The following is a 22,687-nucleotide window of genomic DNA, read 5'->3' on the forward strand; positions in this document are numbered from 1 at the left end:
TGCCTTCGAACGCATGTCGCCCACATCCCGCACCTCCGCCCTCCGACCCCACCCCTCCAACCGTAACAAGGACAGAACCCCCCGGTGCTCACCTTCCACCTACCAACCTTCGCATAAACCAAATCATCCAACATTTCCGCCACCTCCAAACGGACCCCACCACCGGGGATATATTTCCCTCCCCACCCCTTTCCGCCTTCCGCAAAGACCATTCCCTCCGTGCCTACCTGGCCAGGTCCACACCCTCCTGGCACCCTCCCCTGCCACCACAGGAATTGCAAAACCTGCACCCATACCTCCTCCCTCACCTCCATCCAAAACCCCAAAGGAGCCTTGCACATCCACCAAAGTTTTACTGCACATCCACCAATATCATTTATTGTATCTGTTGCTCCAAACGCGGTCTCCTCTACATTGGGGAGACTGGACGCCTCCTAGCAGAGTGCTTTAGAGAGCATCTCTGGGACATCCGCACTAAACAACCATACCGCCCTGTGGCCCAACATTCCCATTCCCCCTGCCACTCAGCCGAGGACATGGAGGTCCTAGGCCTCCTTCACTGCTGCTCCCTCACCACCTAACGCCTGGAGGAAGAACGCCTCATCTTCCGCCTCAGAACACTTCAGCCCCAGGGCATCAATGTGGACTTCACCAGTTTCCTCATTTCCCCTTCCCTCATTTCCCCTTCCCCCATCTCACCCCAGTTCCAAATTTCCAGCTCAGCACTAACCCCATGACTTGACCTACCTGCCTATCTTCCTTTCCACCTATCCACTCCACCCTCCTCTCTGACCTATCATCTCCATCCCCACCCCAACTCACCTACTGTACTCCATGCTACTTTCTCCCCACCACCACCCTCCTCTCCTTTATCTCTCCACTCTTCAGGCATTCTGCCTGTATTCCTGATGAAGGGCTTTTGCCCGAAACGTCAATTTTCCTGCTCCTCGGATGCTGCCTGAATGGCTGTGCTTTTCCAGCACCACTGTAATCTAGAATCTGGTTTTCAGCATCTGCACTCCTTGTTTTTACCTAGACAAAGGCATTGCAGAGATGACATGAGAAGTGATTCAAATGGAGAAAGAAATCTGCACTGCTGTCTAACCCAGCAGTGAATCTGCACAGCTACAGCCTCTGCTGTTTGATTTCATGTATCTCTAGATATCAGAGTTTGTCTAAGAAAAGTTAACAAACAGCAAGATTCACAGCTAACCTTGGAGAAACCTGTGTGGGAGAGCTCAGAGCAGGGGAGCAGCTAAGTGGCTTTTTTTAAAGTGTAACCTCACTGTTTATTTTGTAAATCTACAATTAATGCGTAGAGTGGATTCTTTTTTGATTATGTGTTTTATTGAGGTCTCCTGATTAAACTTTAAAAATGTAAAACATAGGTATTAAGCTAGCCTGGAGCAGTGTTTTAGAGCAGTAAGACTATGTTATTTTCTGAGTCCGTAGACCTTAAGGTGCAAATATGGCTTTTAGTAGAGTGATATGCTCCTCCTGTTCGATGTGGGAACTCAGGGAAAATTTCCATGTTACTGATGATCATGTCTGCAAGAAGTCTGACGGTTGCAAATCCCATTGGATTGCATGAATTGGTTGGAGAGGCAGTTGGAGACAGTGAAGAATTCACAGAAGCTAGGGAGTGTGATGGAAGGCAGAAAAAACCACTGTTACAGTCAGGTAGGTGGGCTAATGCCAGGAAAGGTAGGAGAGGGTGCCAGATTGTGCAAGAGCTTCCTGTGGCTGTCCCCATCTCAAACAAGTATGATGTTTTGGAAAATATAGGGGGTGAGGGACTTTCAGGAATGTAGCATTGACAGCTAGGTTTCTGGTACCAAGACTGGCTTTGATGTAACAAGGGGTACGTCAGGTTCCATTGTGATCGATTGTGATAGGGGACTCTTCAGTCAAAGACACAGACAGATGTTTCCATGGCCAGCAGCAACAAATCAGAATAGTATGTTGCCCTTCTCTATTGCCAGGAATAAGGATATCTCAAAGTACAGAAAATTCTCAAAAGGGGAGTCGGACCAGCAGGAGGTCATTGTACACATTAGAGCTAATGACAGAGGAAATGAAAAGGATGAGATTCTGAGGAGAGAATATAGGAAGTTAGGCAGGAATTTAAAAAGGAGGTCCTTGAAGGTAGTATTATCAATTTACCCCTGGAGCTAAGAGCTAGTGAGTATTGATGTGGGAGGATAGAGCAGATGAATACTTGGCTTTGGAACGAGTACAGGAGAGAAGGATTCACGTTTTCAGATCATTGGGATCTCTTCTGGGGTCAAAGTGACCTGTATAAGAAGGACAGATTGCACCTGATTTAGGAAGGGACTAATATACCGATGGGGAGATTTGCTAGGGCTGTTCAGGAGGATATAAACTTATCGGGGGAAGGAGAAATTGGAGTGGGAGTGGGAGTGGGAGTGGGATGCAGTGTGGAAAGACATTATTCTGAGACTGGTACAGTTGGGAAAAAGAGTAAGCCAGGGCAGGCAGGAACAAAGAGAACAGAGTAGGACTAAAAAATTAAAGTGCATTTATTCCAATGCAAAACACCTAACAGGGAAGGCAGATGAACTCAGGGCATTGTTAGGAACGTGGAATTGGGATGTCATGGCAATTAGAGGTGTGCCTCAGAGATAGACAGGACTAGCGGCTTTAATGTTCCAAATGCAATAAGAAGGATAGAAAGGGGGCAAGAGAGGAAGGGAGTGGAGTTTTTGATTTAGGTTAACATTATGGTTGGGCTTAGGTAGAATAATCCTGGGAATACGTCCAGGGAAGTTATTTCTGTGGAACTGAGTATCAAGAAAGAGATGATCACCTTATTGGGATTATACTATAGACCTTCCAGTAGTCAGCAGGAAATTGAGAAACAAATTTGTAAAGAGATCTCAGTTATTTGTAAGAATAATAGGGTGGTTATGGTAGGGGATATTAACTTTCCAAACATAGACTGAGACTGCCATAGTTTTAACATAGAACATAGAAAAATACAACGCAGTACAGGTCCTTTGGCCCTGGATGTAGCGTGACCCAAGCCCACCTAACCTACACTAACCCACTATCCTCCATATGCCTATCCAATGCCTGTTTAAATGCCCATAAAGAGGGAGAGTCCACCACTGTTACTGGCAGGGCATTCCATGAACTCACGACTCACTGAGTAAAGAATCTACCCCTAACATCTGTCCTATACCTATCTCCCCTTAATTTAAAGCTATGCCCCCTCGTAATAGCTGACTCCATATGTGGAAAAAGGTTCTCATTGTCAACCCTATCTTAACCCCTAATCATCTTGTACACCTCTATCAAGTCACCCCTAAACCTTCTTTTCTCCAATGAAAACAGCCCCAAATGCCTCAGCCTTTCCTCATACGATCTTCCTACTATACCAGGCAACATCCTGGTAAACCTTCTCTGCACCCGTTCCTATAGTATGGTGACCAAAACTGCACACAATACTCCAGATGCGGCCGCACCAGAGACTTATACAACTGCAACATGACCTCAGGACTCCGGAACTCACTTCCTCTACCAATAAAAGCCAGTACGCCATATGCCTTCTTCACAGCACTATTTACTTGGGTGGCAACTTTCAGAGATCTGTGTACATGGACACCAAGATCCCTCTGCTCATCCACACTACTAAGTATCCAACCATTAGCCCAGCACTCCATCTTCTTGTTACTCTTACACTTCACATTTACCTACATTGAACTCCATTTGCCACCTTTCTGCCCAGCTCTGCAGCTTATCTATATCCCACTGTAACCTGCCACATCCTTCCTCACTGTCCACAACTCCACTGACTTTCGTATCATCCGCAAACTTGCTCACCCAACCTTCTAGCCCCTCCTCCAGGTCAATTATAAAAATGATAAACAGCAATGGTCCCAAAACAGATCCTTGTGGAACACCGCTAGTAACTGCACTCCAAGATGAACCTTTACCATCAACTACTACCCTCTGTCTTCTTCCAGCCAGCCAATTCCTAATCCAAACTTCTAACGCACCCTCAATGCCATACCTCTGTATTTTTTACAGTAGCCTACCATGGGGAACCTTATCAAACACCTTACTAAAATCCATATACACCACATCTACCACTTTACTCTCGTCCACCTCCTTAGTCACCTTCTCAAAGAATTCAATAAGGTTTGTGAGGCACGACCTGCCCTTCACAAAACCATGCTGACTATCCTTGATCACATTGTTCCTATCTAGATATTCATAAATCCTATCCCTTACAATTCTCTCTAAGACTTTGCCCACAACAGAAGTGAGACTCACTGGCCTATAGTTACTAGGGTTATGTCGACGTTTCGTGCATGAGCCCTTCTTCAGGAATCAGGGCTCATGCCCGAAACTTCGACTCTCCTGCACCTTGGATGCTGCCTGACCTGTTGCGCTTTTCCAGCAACACATTTTCAGCTCTGATCTCCAGCATCTGCAGTCCTCACTTTCTCCTTACTAGGGTTATCCCTACTCCCCTTCTTAAACCAGGGAACCACATTTGCTATCCTCCAGTCTTCTGGCACTATTCCTGTAGACAACGAGGACATAAAAATCAAGGCCAATGGCTCTGCAATCTCCTCCCTTGCTTCTCAGAGAATCCTAGGATAAATGCCATCAGGCCCAGGGGACTTAAATATTTTCACCCTTTCCAGAATTTCCAACTCCTCCTCCCTACATACCTCAAAGCCATCCATTATAATTAATTGTGACTCAATATTCACATCGGCAACAATGTCCTGTTCCTGAGTGAATACTGACGAAAAGTATTCATTCAGTGTCTCTCCAATCTCTTCAGCCTCCACGCACAACTTCCCACTACTATCCTTGACTGGACCTATTCCTACCCTAGTCATTCTTTTATTCCTGACAAAAAGTTAAAGCCTTGGATGGAAAGGAATTACATCCAATTCCAGCTTCTCCCCCTCAAACTGCAGGATGAATTTTGTCATAATGTGGTCATTGCCCGCTAGGGGTTTCTTTATCTTAAGCTCCTTAATCAAGTCGGCTTCATTACACATTTTCAAATCCAGTACAATTCCCACATGGGCTCTACCAGAAGCTGCTCCAAAAAAAAACCATCTTGCGCACATTCCACAATCAGCTACCAGCCTGATTTTTTTTAATCCACCTGCATATTAATCTTCACCATGATTATTGTAATATTGCTTTCATTACATGCCTTTTCTATCTCCTAATTTATTTCTGTCCCACATCCTGAATACTTGTACTCAACTCCCTGATTTTATTTCTCTTTTCTGTTCCTCAACTCTACCCACACAGATTCTACGCCTTCTGACTATATATCGGAATATAAATATTCTTGGTATCAATTTAATTTTGTTTCTTACTAGCAAGGCAACCCTGTCCCCTCTGCCCATCTGCGTGTCCTTACGATTGAATGTGTATCATAGAATTGGATATTTAATTCCCAGCCCTGATTCCCTCTGTGATAGCCACAGCATTGTACCTGCCAGTTTCGATTTATGTTACAAGCATATTTAACCTCGTTTCATATACTGTGTGCATTTATGTACAACACCCTCAGGCCTGCATTGATTGTCTTCCCTCTCATAGTTGTCCCCTTAATAGCTGTGTCTGAAGTTAGAACCCTGACCCTTTCCATACTTTCTGTCCTATTACTTGTTTTGGAACCTTTAACAACCTCTACTGAGGCCTCCGCCCCCTCCTTTAATTTGTCCTTGTAACTGAGACCTCGCCCCTCCCCACACCCCGTTGTAGATCTGGGTTATGTTCTTGCTGAAGAGGAAACAAGGCATAGTTGCAGCTTATGTGAAGTCGTGTACATAAAATTTACAAAAAGCGACTTAATATGAATCATGGTTCGATAAGACTTTGATAGATTTCAAAAGATCACTCAATAGTAAATTCTATAGAGGAATATATCATGGACTTTAATAGACTTTTATATGCAATTACAGAAATTAAATTTGGGAATTCTTTGTTCTGTGGTTTCTGTGTCAAATTTTTGGATTAAGCTACTGTGTCATAAATGGGCAGGCTCCTGCTTTTAACTGGAGTTGAGTTCTCAAATTGAAACACTACTGATTTGGAAACAGTTACAACAGTGATCTTATAGTGGAACAAAGAGAAACTCGTGGGCATTTTTATGACGTATATTGATGTTTTATGGGGACATACTGCACAACTTGGACAATTTGTAACAGTCAAAATCAAAGGGGCATTTAAGATTATAAGTCAGTCTTTGGGTACTTTTAAATATACTGGCTTAGATATGAATCAGAATAGGCTTGAATGAACAGTTATATCTAGAACTAGGTAAATTGAGCAAGACAATTACAGAAAGATGATCTTCCAATTGAGGAAGAAATAAGTCATTAATATGGATGATTGGATAGTTAAACTGGCTATTTACTCAAACCAGATCAGGCATATTGCAACTTAGATGATGAAACACACTGCAGTTGAAGGGCTGAGGGCAAATAGAATATTAAAGCATTTAACTTTGCAGAAACGTATATTCTAGTTTCAAACCCTAGGTGACCCAAAAGACATGAAATCAATCTTTTTATAAAACAAAGAACTGTGGGTGCTGAAAATCTGAAACAAAAACAAAAATTGTTAGAAAATCTCAGCAAGTCTGGAAACATCTTTGAAGAGAAAACAGAGTTAACATTTCTAGTCTGGTGATCCTTCTTCAGAACGAGAAAGAGAAAGTGGAAAGTATCCTTAGGCCTGACAAAGGTTAGGTTAAATACTTTGAAATAATTTGCATATAAGGCATGCTCATAAGAATTTGTAGTAGTTCACTGTAGGAAAATGCATATTCTACAAAGACTTTGATTGAAAAAGAATTAAGGATAGATCTTGCTTACATAAAATAAATATTAAGAGGCAAAAGAATCAGCAAGATAAAATATTTCTTGTCACCAGTCACTCAATTGTCAGAATTAATTACAGACAGGAAGCCTGCCTTGAATAAATTATTGCAGGTATGGAAGAGAGACATTTTGTATTGTGATGGTTATATGAAATATGAAAAGACAGTTCTCTTCAATTTGTTTTGTAATTGTTTGAGTATCTTACAATGATTTTTGAAATCAAGATGAATCTATGATGGCGTGTTCATTAAATTGCTAAATATATATATTATATATATTTTTAAAAAGTGAAGGATGTTGTTTAATCAAGCATCTTGAACATTTATGAAGAGAGCCAGTTGGGATAACGGGTGATCGATAGTAATGCTATAAATTAACCCATTTCAAGAAATTGGCACCTGGTTTTGTACTTTTCCAACAGGCTTAAAATCCATTTAATAGTTGGAGGTTGACTGAGAGTGATCAGGGAATTACAAAAGGAATAGCCCCTTTAGAATGCTGAAAGGATTGTTTGCCACCTCCAGTGCGATGTGACCAGAAATTACAAGGGGTGATCCATCAAATATGAAAGCAGCTGAGGTGAAAGGTGATATCAAGGGGAGTCCTACTGGGGAGGGAGGGAAAGGAAGAGAGCAGTAGTCCTTGAGGAGAAAATGAGGACTGCAGATGCTGGAGATCAGAGCTGAAAATGTGTTGCTGGAAAAGCGCAGCAGGTCAGGCAGCATCCAAGGAACAGGAGAATCGACGTTTTGGGCATAAGCCCTTCTTCAGGAATGAGGAAAGTGTGTCCAGCAGGCTAAGATAAAAGGTAGGGAGGAGGGACTTGGGGGAGGGGCGTTGGAGATGCAATAGGTGGAAGGAGGTCAAGGTGAGGGTGATAGGCCGGAGTGGGGTGGGGGCGGAGAGGTCAGGAAGAAGGGTGCAGGTTAGGAAGGCAGTGCTGAGTTCAAGGGATTTGACTGAGACAAGGTGGGGGGAGGGGAAATGAGGAAACTGGAGAAATCTGAGTTCATCCCTTGTGGTTGGAGGGTTCCTAGGCGGAAGATGAGGCGCTCTTCCTCCAACCGTCGTGTTGCTATGGTCTCGCGATGGAGGAGTCCAAAGACCTGCATGTCCTTGGTGGAGTGGGAGGGGGAGTTGAAGTGTTGAGCCAAGGGGTGGTTGGGTTGGTTGGTCCGGGTATCCCAGACATGTTCTCTGAAATGTTCCGCAAGTAGGCGGCCTGTCTCCCCAATATAGAGGAGGCCACATCGGGTGCAGCGGATGCAATAAATGATGTGTGTGGAGGTGCAGGTGAATTTGTGGCGGATATGGAAGTATCCCTTAGGGCATTGGAGGGAAGTAAGGAGGGAGGTGTGGGCGCAAGTTTTGCATTTCTTGCGGTTGCAGGGGAAGCTGCTGGGAGTGGAGGCTGGGTTGGTGGGGGGTGTGGACCTGACGAGGGAGTCACGGAGGGAGTGGTCTTTTCGGAATGCTGAGAGGAGGGAAATATATCCCTGGTGGTGGGGTCTGTTTGGAGGTGGCGGAATTGACGGCGGATGATACACTGTATACGGAGGTTGGTGGGGTGGTAGGTGAGAACCAGTGGGGTTCTGACCTGGTGACGGTTGGAGGGGCAGTGCTCAAGGGCGGAGGAGCGGGAAGTGGAGGAGATGCGGTGGAGGGCATCGTCGATCACATCTAGGAGGAAATTGCAGTCTTTGAAGAAGGAGGCCATCTGGGTTGTACGGTATTGGAACTGGTCCTCCTGGGAGCAGATGCGGCGGAGAGGAAGGAATTGGGAATATGGGATGGTATAGTACTTGAACAAGATCAGGCTCACTGGGAAGGAATCCATAGGCTTTTTATTCTTTCATGAAGCATGAATATCCATAGCTGGATCAGAATTTGTTATCATTGAGAAAGTGGTTGTTGGCCTCCTTGACATTCTGCATTTGGTACAGGGAGATCTACAGTGCCATTAGGGAGGGAATTCCAGTATTTGACCCCGCAACACTGAAGGAACATGATATATTTTCATGTCAGGATGGTGAGTGGTTTGGAGGGAGCTTGCAGGTAGTGGTGATAGTTTTCCCATGTATCTGGAGCCCTTGTTCTTCTCGACAATAATGGTAAAGGCCTTGGAAGGTGCAGTCTAAGGAACCTTGGTGAATTTCTATTAAAATTGAAGAGAAAGGAAGACACCTTGGAAGCTAGGATGTCAGGAAGTGTAGTCAAGGTAAATGTAGGAGTCCATGGGCTTGTAGTGAATTTTAATCGTAAACTCAAAAATGATGACTGAGAAGTAGATTAAAAGGTCGGCACAAGGGCTGAAGGGCCTCTACTGTGCTGTACTGTTCTATGTTCTAAGGAATGGAAGAGTGTGAGATATAGTAATTGCAAAGAAAGTCAGTGAATTTTTAGAAATTCTTTCATGGTTTGTGAGCATGGCTTGCTTATTTTGTTTCTCACTGAAGGTAGTGGTGAGCTGCCTTCTAAACTGCTGAAGTGCTGATGTAGATACATCTCTACAGTTCTGCTAGTAAAGAGTTTGAGGATTTTGGCCCAGTGACAGTGAAGAAACAGTGAGAGAGTTCCAAGCAGGATGGTGTGTGGCTTGGAGTGGAACTTGCAGGTGGTCATCTTCCTATGCTTCTCTTGACCTTCTAGGTAGCACATAATGTATGTATGGAAAACATTGTCAAAGTAGCCTTTTTTGAGCTGCTGCAATGCTTCATGTGCTTTGTACCATACAGATGGTAGATTGGTTCCCAGTCAAGCTGGTTGTTTTGTTCTGAATGGTGCAAATTTCTTGGGTGTTGTTGGAGCTGTCCTCTTTCAGACAAGTAAACAGTATCTCATCACATTCCTTGATTGTACCTTATAGATGATGGGCTTTGAAGAGTCAGGAGCTATGTTGGTTACTGCAGATTTCCCAGCTTCCTGATCTATATTGGTTGGATTTTTTTCTAGTCCAGGATGCAAGAAGGAAGCAGCAGCAATGTAGTCATCCCTGTACTAGAAAGAGAGATGAGGGAAATGTATGTATTAAGAATACTTCAAGGAAATTCTACATATCCTGCAAAAGGCAGCCATATTAGAACCTGAAGGGACTCGCAGCAAGTTTTTTTTGGAGAAAGTGAATGGAGTTGAAAGACAAATAGTTCTATCTGAAAACAGTAGGGAGGCAGTGATAATGCCACTGACCAGCAATCCAGGAGATAGGCTAATGCTGTTGGCACATTATTAGAAACCAAATGTTGAAATGGTAACTAAAAGCTAGCCTAATGATGACGATGAAACTCTTGTTGATTTATCATCGAGTGGTTCAATAATGCACATTAGGGAAGGAAATCTGTCGGCCTTGCCTGATCTGACCTTCCACAATGTCTGCAAAAGTCGCCCAGAAAACCTCTCAGTTATGTCAACCTACTGCAAAACCTAAGAAAAAGAATGAAACCATTTGGATAACTTAACATTGACCTAGGCACTCAGCTGGCAACCCTGCAAAGTCCTCTGCACTAACATCTGTTTGTTTGTGCCAGTGCTGAGACTTTCACAGCTTTATCTCCCAGTACCTAGGTGCTAACAATTTTCTACTTCCCGATGATATTACATTATTACATATTGTTGCCTGACATTGACACTCTGGTATACATTATCCTTTGAAAGTAACTTTTGATTTATTGCTCTCAGTCGTCTCAGTTGCTGGTTCTGGCAATATTGTTGGAAAGGTTTTAAGGAGCATATTAAAAGCAGTGGGTGAGGTTTAGGGAGGGAATTCGAGCTTGAAACCAAGGTAGCTGAAAGCACTGCCAATAATGGTAGACCAAGTAACATTAGGGATGCTCAAACCGGTAGAGTTAAATGAGTGCAGAAATCCACAAGAACTGGTGAAGTATAGAGATGGAGAAGGGGGAAGTATATTCCACTCAAATGGCCAATAGAAGCAATTGACTTAAATTAAATCCTATTATCATTTTTCAGTCACTTTTTAAACTTTTTTTTCTATTGAAGTGAAGTAAATCTTTTTTTTAAACTGAATGCAGAAATCTTGTGTAACTTAATTGCAGTGATCTGAGATAACCCATTTGGTAAAACTGAACCAAATAACCTTCTTTTGAACAGATACCATTTTTTGGCCCACTCTTTGATGGTGCTATTGTGGATGGGAAAGTTCTACCAAATCTAGTCCGAGCTACAGCAATCAATGCAAGTCGAGCACTAAAATCACTAATTCCACTGTATCAAAATTTGTATCCTTTTTGAAAAATGTCTGCCTTTTCCTTTTGTTAAAATGTCGTTAGAAGTTTCAGAAAACCTCTTAAGATGGAATTACAATTGCAAGATATTTTCCTTTTTAATGCCTCTACTAGTGTTTGGGAGAAGAATCAGTTTGTTAATTTTGTTGGGGGGAATGAAGGTAAGTTGCACAAATACATTAGCAAGATGTCTCTACAAGAAAGAAAGGTAATTATTTCTCTTCTATAACAAAGTTTGTGAGAAGATTTGTAGCTCAGGTGCTCGTTGTTGTGGTTCTGTTCGCCAAGCTGGGAATTTGTGTTGAGACATTGCGTCCCCTGTCTAGGTGACGTCCTCAATGCTTGGGAGCCTCCTGTGAAGCACTTCTGTGATCTTTCCTCCGGCATTTGTAGTGGTTTGAATCTGTCGCTTCCGGTTGTCCGTTCCAGTTATCCATTGCAATGGTCGGAATATTGGGTCCAGATCGATGTGCTTATTGATTGAATCTGTGGATGAATGCCTAACCTCTAGGAATTCCCTGGCTGTTCTCTGTTTGGCTTGTCCTTTAATAGTAGGGTTGTCCCAGTCGAATTCATGTTGCTTGTCATCTGCGTGTGTGGCTACTAAGGATAGCTGGTCATGTCGTTTCGTGGCTAGTTGGTGTTCACAGATGCGGATCGTTAGGTGTCTTCCTGTTTGTCCTATGTAGTGTTTTGTGCAGTCCTTGCATGGGATTTTGTAAACTACATTGGTTTTGCTCATGCTGGGTATCGGGTCCTTCGTTCTGGTGAGTTGTTGTCTAAGAGTGGCTGTTGATTTGTGTGCTGTTATGAGTCCTAGTGGTCGCAGTTGTCTGGCTGTCAGTTCGGAAATGCTCTTGATGTATGGTAACGTGGCTAGTCCTTTGGGTTGTGGCATGTCCTCGTTCCGTTGTCTTTCCCTTATGCATCTGTTGATGAAATTACGGGGGTATCTGTTTTTGGCGAATACATTGTATAGATGTTCTTCCTCTTTTTGCAGTTCTGGTGTACTGCAGTGTGTTGTGGCCCTTTTGAACAGTGTCTTGATGCAACTTCTTTTGTGTGTGTTGGGGTGGTTGCTTTCGTAGTTCAACTACGTAGTGAACTAGTAGCCACACACGCAGATGACAAGCAACATGAATTCTACTGGGACAACGCTACTATTATAGGACAAGCCAAACAGAGAACAGCCAGGGAATTCCTAGAAGCATGGCACTCATCCACAGATTCAATCAATAAGCACATCGATCTGGACCCAATATACCGGCCACTGCAACGGACAGCTGGAACTGACAACCAGAAGCGACAGATTCAAACCACTACAAATGCCAGAGGAAAGATCATTGAAGCGCTTCACAGGAGGCTCCCAAGCACTGAAGATGTCACCTAGACAGGGGACGAAACGTTTGCAATACAAATTCCCAGCTTGGCGAACAGAACCACAACATCTTCTATAACAAAAATAGAGGAACCTTCTGAACATATAATTGTTGAAAACTAACTTAGTCCATGATGTAATCTGATAAAGTTGAAAATTTACAAATGTCTTAGGATTTGAGATGCAGAAAAATTATGTAGTTATATCAAGATGTCAAGTCTTTCTGAATCCACATTTAGTATTTATTATGCTGCATCTTTTTAAAACGTATGTAAGTGTAATGAATAGAAGATCTGCTTTGCTTCATGACGGAAGAGACTATATATTTTGGTATTATGTTAATATTTAGTATGTCAGTTTTTCGGTCACTTTAAAATTAAATGCACAAATTACAGATAATGAGCCAGATCTGCCTGATAAATAGTTCTTGTCTTAAAACGAGTGTTCTTAGCAAGGCTCCCATTTAGTAAATCTTTGCTTCAGTCATTAACCAACTGGGAGCATGATTACTCATTTCATTTCTAAGCTTCACATTACAGACACTATAAATTCAGTGTAACCTCAGAAATCAAAGTTTTTATTTAAAATCAGATTTTGTTTGGAACAGATTTTACAGGTGAAGTAAATCATTACTCTTTTTGCTGTGTTTGACTTTCACTTCTACCACTTAAATTTCTTATGAAATGCAATTTGTTTGTAGCTTGAACTTTATAATCCACCTGTTAGAGAACAGGAGGCTGATGGTATTTTTGACTGTTTCCAGCAGCAGATTACCAATGTGACAGTTTCAATCAATCCAGGTTCAATTACTGTTCAAAATTTCTGATTTTGTCAGAACTGGAAAAAATTAGAGTGAGTGAACACTCAAGTAACATGAGGAGAAAGGGGAACAAAACAAAAGCAAAAGACTTGATGGGGTAGAAGGCAGGGAAGGTTAAATGATTAAAAGGCTGACATGTTTGGGTAAAAGCAGTGGTTTTAATGGGGAAAGTAACGAAATGAGATGAGTCAAGAGGGATTGTGAATGGGAATCACAAAATGATCACCATCAGTTGCCGTCACAAACCAAGATTATAGTCTGAAATTGCTGAACTCTGTCCAGAAGATTGTAAAGTACCAAAGAAAATGGGCTACAGTTGCTCAAATTTCACGAGTGTTGTTGGATGTAAGAGGCTTAGGTTAAAGTGGGAGTGGAACAGAAAATTAAAATAAGGATCAGCAAAGCTCAAAGTCTTATTGGGTGATTGAATTTGTAACTCAAAGTGCTCACCTGATTTTGTGTTTGGTCTCCACAATTTAGAGCAGACTGAGTCATGAGCAGTAAATATATTGTACCATACATTAACAGTTCAAAACTAGTTATTGTAACTGGAAGAAGTTTTCAGATCATGAGTGGTGGGGAGGGAGAACATAAGATGATAGGTGTTGTATCTCCTACGCTTGCATGGGGGGAGGGTTCCATGGAAAACAGAGCAAATAAGTGAGGAGTGGAGCAAGTTGTCGCAGAAGGATTAGTCAAAATGCTAAGAGACTAGGCAAAAGCAGTGTATTTGGTGAAAGCAGAAGCTGAGATGTTGAGTGTATGGGCTGGTGGATTAAAGGTGAGGATAAGCGGAACCCTGTCATCGCTCTAAGGGGTGATATGGGGAGGAAGGATCAGAGCAAAAATGGAAGAAATGTAATGGACAACCCTTTCAACTATGGTGAATAGTCATCCCCAGTTAAAGAAAAAGACAAGACATCAAAAGCATTATCAGGGTCAACAGTAGTGTCAAAACACATGATGGAAAATGTATTAGAATCCTTAAAGAAAGCGGGATATGGGGAAAGTTGTCTTATTCAAGATATTGATTAACAGCCTATCCACAGCAATGGATGCATAGAAGTTGAGAAAGGGGTCTAAAATGACCAATGAAAATTGGGATCAGAGTTGGAGCTTTCCAGTTTGGGACAGCAATAGAAAATAAGACAATTGAGTTATGTACCTATCTGTTCACAAGTTCTATAGTTATTGCTACTACTTTTATTTGTCTTAAGAAACTCTGTACATCTACCCAAAACCAAAATTATGGTGGAACAAAGCAGGTGGAAGTCATTGATATCCAGTGCATTTTTATATTACTGTGCAGTGATAGCACTCGTAGAGCCTACAGTCAAGTAGAAATGCTTCAAAATTGAAATGTTAAATTTCATATTAAACATTGACGTTTTAACTTCAATTGATAGCGTTATGTTATCAGCGTCTTGTAAATACAACCTGCAGATTCAATTGCAGTTAGCTCATAGGTGAACTTCAAGTAGTTATAATCTTGAAATAATTAAGTTTAACACTTTCACAGCAATCTAGAAAGCAAGAATCAGTATTTTCATCTAATAATTTGTGTGTAATTCAGCTCCATTTCATTTTAGTAGTTGATGAACGTTTTACAAATGGGTGCTGACATGTTGCATTGATCAAGATACTATAAATATATTTTCTCATGCAGACTGAACAGCTTACTGCGACACTAAAGGTATCAGTTAGACCTTTTACACCACATTTCTAAAATGACACAAATTTATTTGAAGCACAGATAAATACGACTTTAGCCAAAAACATTGATTTCACTTCTGAAGGATGTTCTCTATCAGTGTCAGAATTTAAAGAACTTTACATTGATTTGTATTCTGGTTGTGCTGTATAGCTCTTCTTACACTGTGCAGAAATATTTTTTACTTTGTATAAAGTCTCTAATAAAATAATGTTCTGATTTATGCCAAAAGCCAGAGTTGGCTAGTCAAATTCAGCCCTTGGTCAAAGGATCATAAAATTCCTGTAGTTTGGAAAAAGACTATTCAGCCTATTGACCCAATATCCAAAAAGCATCCCATCCCTTCCCAGTCTTCCACCCTATCCCTGTAACCCCACATTTACCATAGCTAACCCACTTCGGAAAACATCCCTTGACACTCCAGTCAATTTAGCCTGGTCATTACTATCTGACCTGCACAGATGCTCCCTGACCTGTTGATGGTAAGGTTCCCTTCCACCTACCTAACCTGCCAACATCCCACATGCTCCTGCTGCGCTGCTGACAACCATTGTTTCATTGGCAACAAATGTCACATGGCTTCTTTTCTGTCACCCCCAGCAGGTCAGGCATCCTGCCAGCACCCAGGAAGTAGAACAGGTGCCTGTCAATGAACCAAGAGTTGAGTTATTTAAATTTTTTGATTGTTTTGTCTTGATGAAAGCACTTCTGTGAACCTATTTCTCCCTTGTGAACAATTTATTGGCTTGATAATGTAGTTATAGTTGTGATGCATTACTAAGGTCAAGAGAACTAGAACAAGAAGCAAAAGATCAAAGCAAGGAACAAGAACTTGCATAACCTTTTAGATTACTTACAGTGTGGAAACAGGCCCTTCGGCCCAACAAGTCCACACTGACCCGCCGAAGCGCAACCCACCCATACCCCTACATTTACCCCTTACCTAACACTACGGGCAATTTAGCATGGCCAATTCACCTGACCCGCACATCTTTGGACTGTGGGAGGAAACCGGAGCACCCGGAGGAAACCCACGCAGACACGGGGAGAACGTGCAAACTCCACACAGTCAGTCGCCTGAATCAGGAATTAAACCCGGGTCTCAGGCGCTGTGAGGCAGCAGCGCTAACCACTGTGCCACCGTGCCGCCGTTCCTTATTTGTAATGCAAATTAGATTGTTTTGTATATATTCAAAGTATGAATTAAAGTCTAGTAGGGTAAATCACCAGAGAATATGATAGCTAAAAGCATAATTTCTGCTCCACCTTAGATTATCCTTGAGAAAACTAGAAATAACAACTGAAAATATGAATTGTACAGTATAGCAATGAACTTTTAACAGAGAAAGGTAAGTCAGAGCATCCATTACCATTCAGTAGAACAATATCGTAGGAGACCACTTACCAAACAAGTCGGTGATTTAAAAATGAGATCCAGCAATTCCACTTACTGAATCTTTTTTCTGTAATCCTGCATTTTTCCTACAAATATTTTCTCGATTCCTATTTTGGGTAATGATGCAAATTTAACAATAGTTGTCTATGAGTCAGTATGTTCAAAATCCGAATCAGTCAGATATGCTTTTCAGATGTTAGTTTTTCTGCAAAACATCTAAATCTGAGCCCTGCAATTAGCATCTAATCTATGTTTGAAACAGTTTCAGTATTTATTTACTCTGTTTAACACCTTGATTAATTAAAATACCTCTAATAAATCTCTTCTAATATATACTCAATAGAGAACAGCCCAAGTTTGTCATGGAATCTTACTGTGCAGAAGGAGGCCATTTAGCCCATTGTCTCTGTACTGGCTCCCTAGAGCTACCCAGCTAGTCCCATTCTCCACTCAGATTTCTGTAACCTTCTAAATTCATCACTTCCAAATATATACCCAGTTCTCTTCTCAAACCTCCGTAGAATTCACCTCCACCACTTGCCTAGGCAGTGCATTACAAATCCTAACAACTGTGAGTAAAGATTTTTATCCTAATCTCATACCTAGCCCTCTTGCTTGAAGTCTTGAAATTGTGACCACTTAGTTACTGACATACCAACTAGTGGAATATCCTCCTTTATCCTGTCAAAATTGTTTATAATTTTGAACACCTCAGTAAGGTCACCTCTTAATTATAGAATCCCTACAGCGTGGAAGCAGGCCATTCAGCCCATCAAGTCCACACCGACTTTCTGAAGAGCATACCAACCAGGCTCCATTCCAACCCTATTCCTGCAATCCTGAATTTGCCATAGCTAATCCACTTAGCCTGCGCGTCCCTGGACACTCTGGCAATTTAGCATAGCCAATCCGTCTAATCTTTGGGCTAGGGGAGGAAACCAGCACAGGGCGAATGTGCAAACTCCACACAGACAGTTACCCAAGGGTGGAATTGAACCTGGACCCCTGACACTTTGGGGCAGTCAACTAACCACTGAGCCACCATGCTGCCCATTTCAAACATACCGCTTGATCGGCTTTTCTTAATTTTCTCTGCTCCAAGATGAGTAAACCCAAAACTTCTGGTTTATTGTATCCTAACCTGCTATTTATAAAACTCAGGATCTCAAATGCTGCACTAATTGCTTTCTTAACCTCTAAAATACCTCCGGTCTCTCTCTGCTATCACTTTAAAACATAAATAAAGCTGATGTTGTCTCTCCTCATTCTTCCTACCAAAATGTATCCATCACTTTTTTGCATTGACTTTCATCTGCTGTCACAACCTTGTTTGTGCCCTTTGGGCAATCAGCCTCTGTAAACCATCTTCAAATCATTAATATGCATCAGAATCACTAGTACTCCCTAGTAATTCTGGAGAATCCACTGTATATATCTCTCCAAACGCTGCCAGTTTTGCAATACTTTTGTCAATCCTTCAACTAATCTTGTACCCATACTGCTCCCTCCTTTTTGTAATTTTGCAAAATGAGCCAGTGCTTTTTAAAAATTCATAGACATATCATCACCCAGTACTGTCCTCATCCATCTTCTCCATTATCTCATCATGAAAAATACCACGTTAATCAAACTCAGATTGATCTTTTAAAAAAGTCTTTATTGATTTTCCTTGATTAGTCCATGCTTATCCAAGTTGAATTGACCTGCTTCACTCAGGAAAGATGTGTAAGCAAGTATTACATTTCCCTACCAGTGGGTTTTATGATTAAAATTAACCTCCAATTATGAAAATGTTAATTTATAAATGGTGCAGTGTGTTACGACTCATTTCCTACCCAGCAGGAACAGTTGACAATCAACCACGAAGCTTTCAATTTTCTGAATTTTTATTTTGAAGTTTTACTTTTGCATGTCACTGGCTAATGAAGTGTAAACTCTTAGCTTCAATTGTAAATCCACTTGAGAGAAGGTTTCATATTTTCTCTCACTTTATCATAATTTATGGGGAGGAGATGCATTTTAAAAGTCTTGAAATTAAAGATTTTAATAAATATTCTGCTATTGAAATATTGGAATATTGTTCATTTGCTGTGTCATTATAGCATTACTATAGTTAGGGATCAATTTAGCTCAGTTGGCTGGACAGCTGGTTTGTGATGTAGATTAACAGGGACTTCATGTTAAACCACCATCAGTTGCCTCTCTCTTTAATGAGAGAGCAATCCTCTGGTCTGGTAAAATAATGGCAACTTTACTTTTCCTTTTTCTGTAGTTTAGTGAAAGAATCAGTCACCCAACCATCTTCAACTGCAATAATATCTTGTTCAATCAAAAAATAGTTTTGATTAGAAAATGGTAACTGAGGGTCTCACCCCTTTTTGGATTCTGTACCTCTGTTTTTTATAATGTAAATTATTTAATTTTAGTAACTTTTATTTGCCACGTCACATTTGTTAGTTCCCATCTGGTTATACTGATTGTGAAAAGTCAATATTGTTAAACACATCCACAGACAAGTGACACAATGCAAGAGGGTATGTGAAGTGGGATTTTTACAGGGAAGCTACTGCTCCTGATTTTGTGTGATAAAGTATCAATGATTGAGGGTTTGGCATATGGTTCAATGTGATAGGGAGCTTGAGTCAGCGCCTTTCTCAGCCTTAATTCAGCTCTGTTCAGACCATAAAACCTAGCTGTTTAGTATTATTTCAGTGAGTTCTACCTTGTGGAAATAGAGTCTGAGTATTCATAAGCATAACTTTACATACTGTATAGCAGTTAGAGAAGACCTTACGCTAATCTAGTTATAGATTTACACTGACCAACTGAAGAAGTTGGATCTGATTTGCTGTTCTAATTTTTTGTAGCCTTTTAAGTGAATTTGGATAAAAGAAAAAATGTAATTACAGCCAAATTGTAACTTTTGTCTTCAAATGTTTAGAACTGAAATCTTTCAAATCAAGACTGAGCAATTGTTACTTATTTAAAATTGTGTTTTGACTAACGTATCGTGCGCAATATTGAGTTCTTTTATTCTAACCATTCGACGTTTGGAAGTTGATTTTACAAAGATTCAAGCACCCTTTCATTTAATACAATGATCTGTATTTTTAAAATTTGAATATTAATGTTTCATTGAATACAGTACCCCATTTCTTTTAATACATGTGTTGCATTCTTTAAATCCATGGAACCATAGAAACATAACCGCACAGGAAAAGGCAATTTCAGCCCATCACGTTTGTGCTAACTGTATAAACTAGCCATCTCACTTTTAGCACCTGGTCCATAGCCCTACAGTTACAGCACTTCAGGTGCAGATCCAGATTCCTTTTAAATAAGTTGAGAGTTTTTGCCTCAACCAGCAAATTGGCCAGCAAATTCTAGTTATCCACCACCCTCTCAGTGAAAATGTTTTCCTACATGTCTTCTCTAATCCTTCTATCAGTCAACTTAAATCTGTGCACTCAAAAATTGATTTCTCTGCTAGGGGAAACATTTTCTCTGTCCATTGTTCAAGCACTTCAGCATTTTGTACACCTCAATTAAGTCACCCCTCACCATCCTTTGCTTGAAGGAAAACAATCTTAATGTATCCAGTATTCCCTGAGCTGTAATTTTCAAGCTCTGACAGTAAATTTCTTGCGAATTCTTGTAAGTCTTCTCGTACTGTCTCTGGAGCAATTGTCCTTCCTGCAATGTGGTGACCAGGATTGTATACAGCATTCCAGCTGTGGCCTAGCTGATGTCTTGTATAGTTCCAGCATAAAACTCCTGCTTTTGTATTCAGTGCTTTGCCAAATGAAAGAAAGCATCCACTAATATCATTTATTGTATCCGTTGCTCCCGATGCAGTCTCCTCTACATTGGGGAGATTGGACGCCTCCGAGCAGAGCGCTTTAGGGAACATCTCCGAGACACCCGCACCAATCAACCACACCGCCTCGTGGCCCAACATTTCAACTTCCCCTCCCACTCTGCCGAGGACATGGAGGTCCTGGGCCTCCTTCACCGTCGCTCCCTCACCACCAGATGCCTGGAGGAAGAACGCCTCATCTTCCGCCTCGGAACACTTCAACCCCAGGGCATCAATGTGGACTTCAACAGTTTCCTCATTTCCCCTTCCCCCACCTCATCCTAGTTTCAAACTTCCAGCTCAGCACTGTCACCATGACTTGTCCGACCTGCCTAGCTCCTTTTCCACCTATCCACTCCATGCTTTCCTCCCTGACCTATCACCTTCATCTCCTCCCCCACTCACCCATTGTACTCTATGCTACTCTCTCCCCACCCCCAACCTCCCCAAGCTTATCTCTCCACGCTTCAGTCTCTCTGCCTTTATTCCTGATGAAGGGCTTTTGCCCGAAACGTCGATTTCGCTGCTCGTTGGATGCTGCCTGAACTGCTGTGCTCTTCCAGCATCTGCAGTCATTGTTTTTACCCTATTTTATTTACCTGTCTTGTCACCTTCAACAACATGGACTCCATGGTCTCTCACTTCCTGTACCCCTCTCAATGCCATCTGTTTATTGTGTATGCTTTTACTTTGTTTATCCTTCCCAAATACATAATTTCAGACTTTTCCAGAATATGGGAATTTTATTATATGAATTGTATCAGTAATCATACTGCTTGTTTGGTACATTATGTCTGAATATAAATATATATCCTGGATCAAAAATCAGAAAGAGCAAGACATGTGTTATAACTTCTAACGTATACAGTACCAAAGGGATTTCACAGGCTGGATTATGAGATGCCTCCTCCCTTGTAGAATGGACAAGAAATAGAGCACATAGTTACCTTGCTTTTAAGACTGATGAGAATTTTATTTTTCATCACAGAAGGTTAATAATATGTGAAATTCACTTCATAGAAGCTAGCAGAATCTGGATCACACAAATTATTCAGAGCTGAGTTCAGGATACTTCTGATGGAATAGGGAATCAAGTTTTATGGTTTGGATAGGACAACCACATCTGCCAAGATCTTATTCAATTGTAGAGCAGGCTGAAAGGGGCAAATGGCCTCCCACCCCTAAGACCTATGTTCCTGTGATCTCCATAAAGACTGGTGACATGTAAAGAGGAAGTTGAATAAACAGTTATTAACTGAAAGGAGGCCACACAACAAAATGTTATGTTTTAAAACTTTATTATATTGAATGACTAAACCAAAACACCACTGCTTACTAAATACAAGTTTATTTTCATAGGAATTTTATAATTTAAATTACGAACAGAATGTGCCTCTTTATATTTTTCGTGACAGCCAAAAGCCATAACTTAATTATGTTATTCATTCTATTCCTACACTCAAAGTTTTCTTGGACATTGTTCCTCTAGCTCTAGCGAGACGAACTTCCCAGCCTTGTTTTAACTCCTCATGAGCTTGGTCTTCAAACTGAACATTGTGAATGATGGAGTCAGCATTTTCTTTGCTAAGGTGCAAATCTAGCTCAGCCAGATCAGCAAGGCAGCCTTTGTGTGGAGCCAGAGGAGATGGGGGAGGTACTAAACAAGTATTTTGCATCAGTATTTACTGTGGGAAAGGATAGGGAAGAAATAGAATGTTGACGAAAAAAATGGTGACATCTTGAAAATGTCCATATTTCAGAGGACGAAGTACGGGAAGTTCTGAAACGCATAAAAGTGTATAAATCCCCTGGACCTGATCAGGTCTACCCTAGAACTCTGTGGGAAGCAAGGGAAGTGATTGCTTGACCTCTTGCTGAGGTATTTGTATCATCGATAGTCATAGGTGAGGTGCCAGAAGACTGGAGATTGGCTAACGCAGTACCACTGTTTAAGAAGGGTGGTAAGGACAAGCCAGGGAACTATAGACCAGTGAGCTTGAAGTTGGTGGTGGACAAGTTGTCGGCAGGAATCCTGAGGGACAGGATGTATATGTATTTGGAAAGGCGAGAACTGATTAGAGATTGCTAACATGGCTTTATGTGTGGGAAATCATGTCTCAAAAATTTGATTGAGTTTTTTGAAGAAGTAACAAAGAGAATTGATGAGGGCAGAATGGTGGATGTGATCTATATGGACTTCAGTAAGGCATTCAACAAGGTTCCACATGGGAGACTGGTTAGCAAGGATAGATCTCATGGAATAGAAGGAGAACTAACCATTTGGATACAGAACTGGCTCAAAGGTAGAAGGCAGAGGGTGATGGTGGAGGGTTGTTTTTCAGACTGGAGGCCTGTGACCAGTGGAATGCCACAAGGATCAGTACCACTACTTTTCATCATTTAT

General features: G+C 41.4%; 1 protein-coding gene across 8 annotated transcripts in view; it reads left to right on the plus strand.

Moving 5' to 3' along the window:
- Positions 1 to 22,687, plus strand: part of ralgapa1 (Ral GTPase activating protein catalytic subunit alpha 1) — a 319,967-nt gene that overhangs the window by 250,560 nt on the left and 46,720 nt on the right. For all 8 annotated transcript variants that reach the window (XM_060829079.1, XM_060829081.1, XM_060829087.1 and 5 more), the window contains exon 38: positions 10,989 to 11,116. In XM_060829079.1, coding sequence (XP_060685062.1) covers positions 10,989 to 11,116 — 128 coding nt within the window. The remainder of the gene's footprint in view (positions 1 to 10,988; positions 11,117 to 22,687) is intronic.

This window comes from Hemiscyllium ocellatum, chromosome 8, assembly GCF_020745735.1.
Source record: "Hemiscyllium ocellatum isolate sHemOce1 chromosome 8, sHemOce1.pat.X.cur, whole genome shotgun sequence".
Taxonomy (NCBI): domain Eukaryota; kingdom Metazoa; phylum Chordata; class Chondrichthyes; order Orectolobiformes; family Hemiscylliidae; genus Hemiscyllium; species Hemiscyllium ocellatum.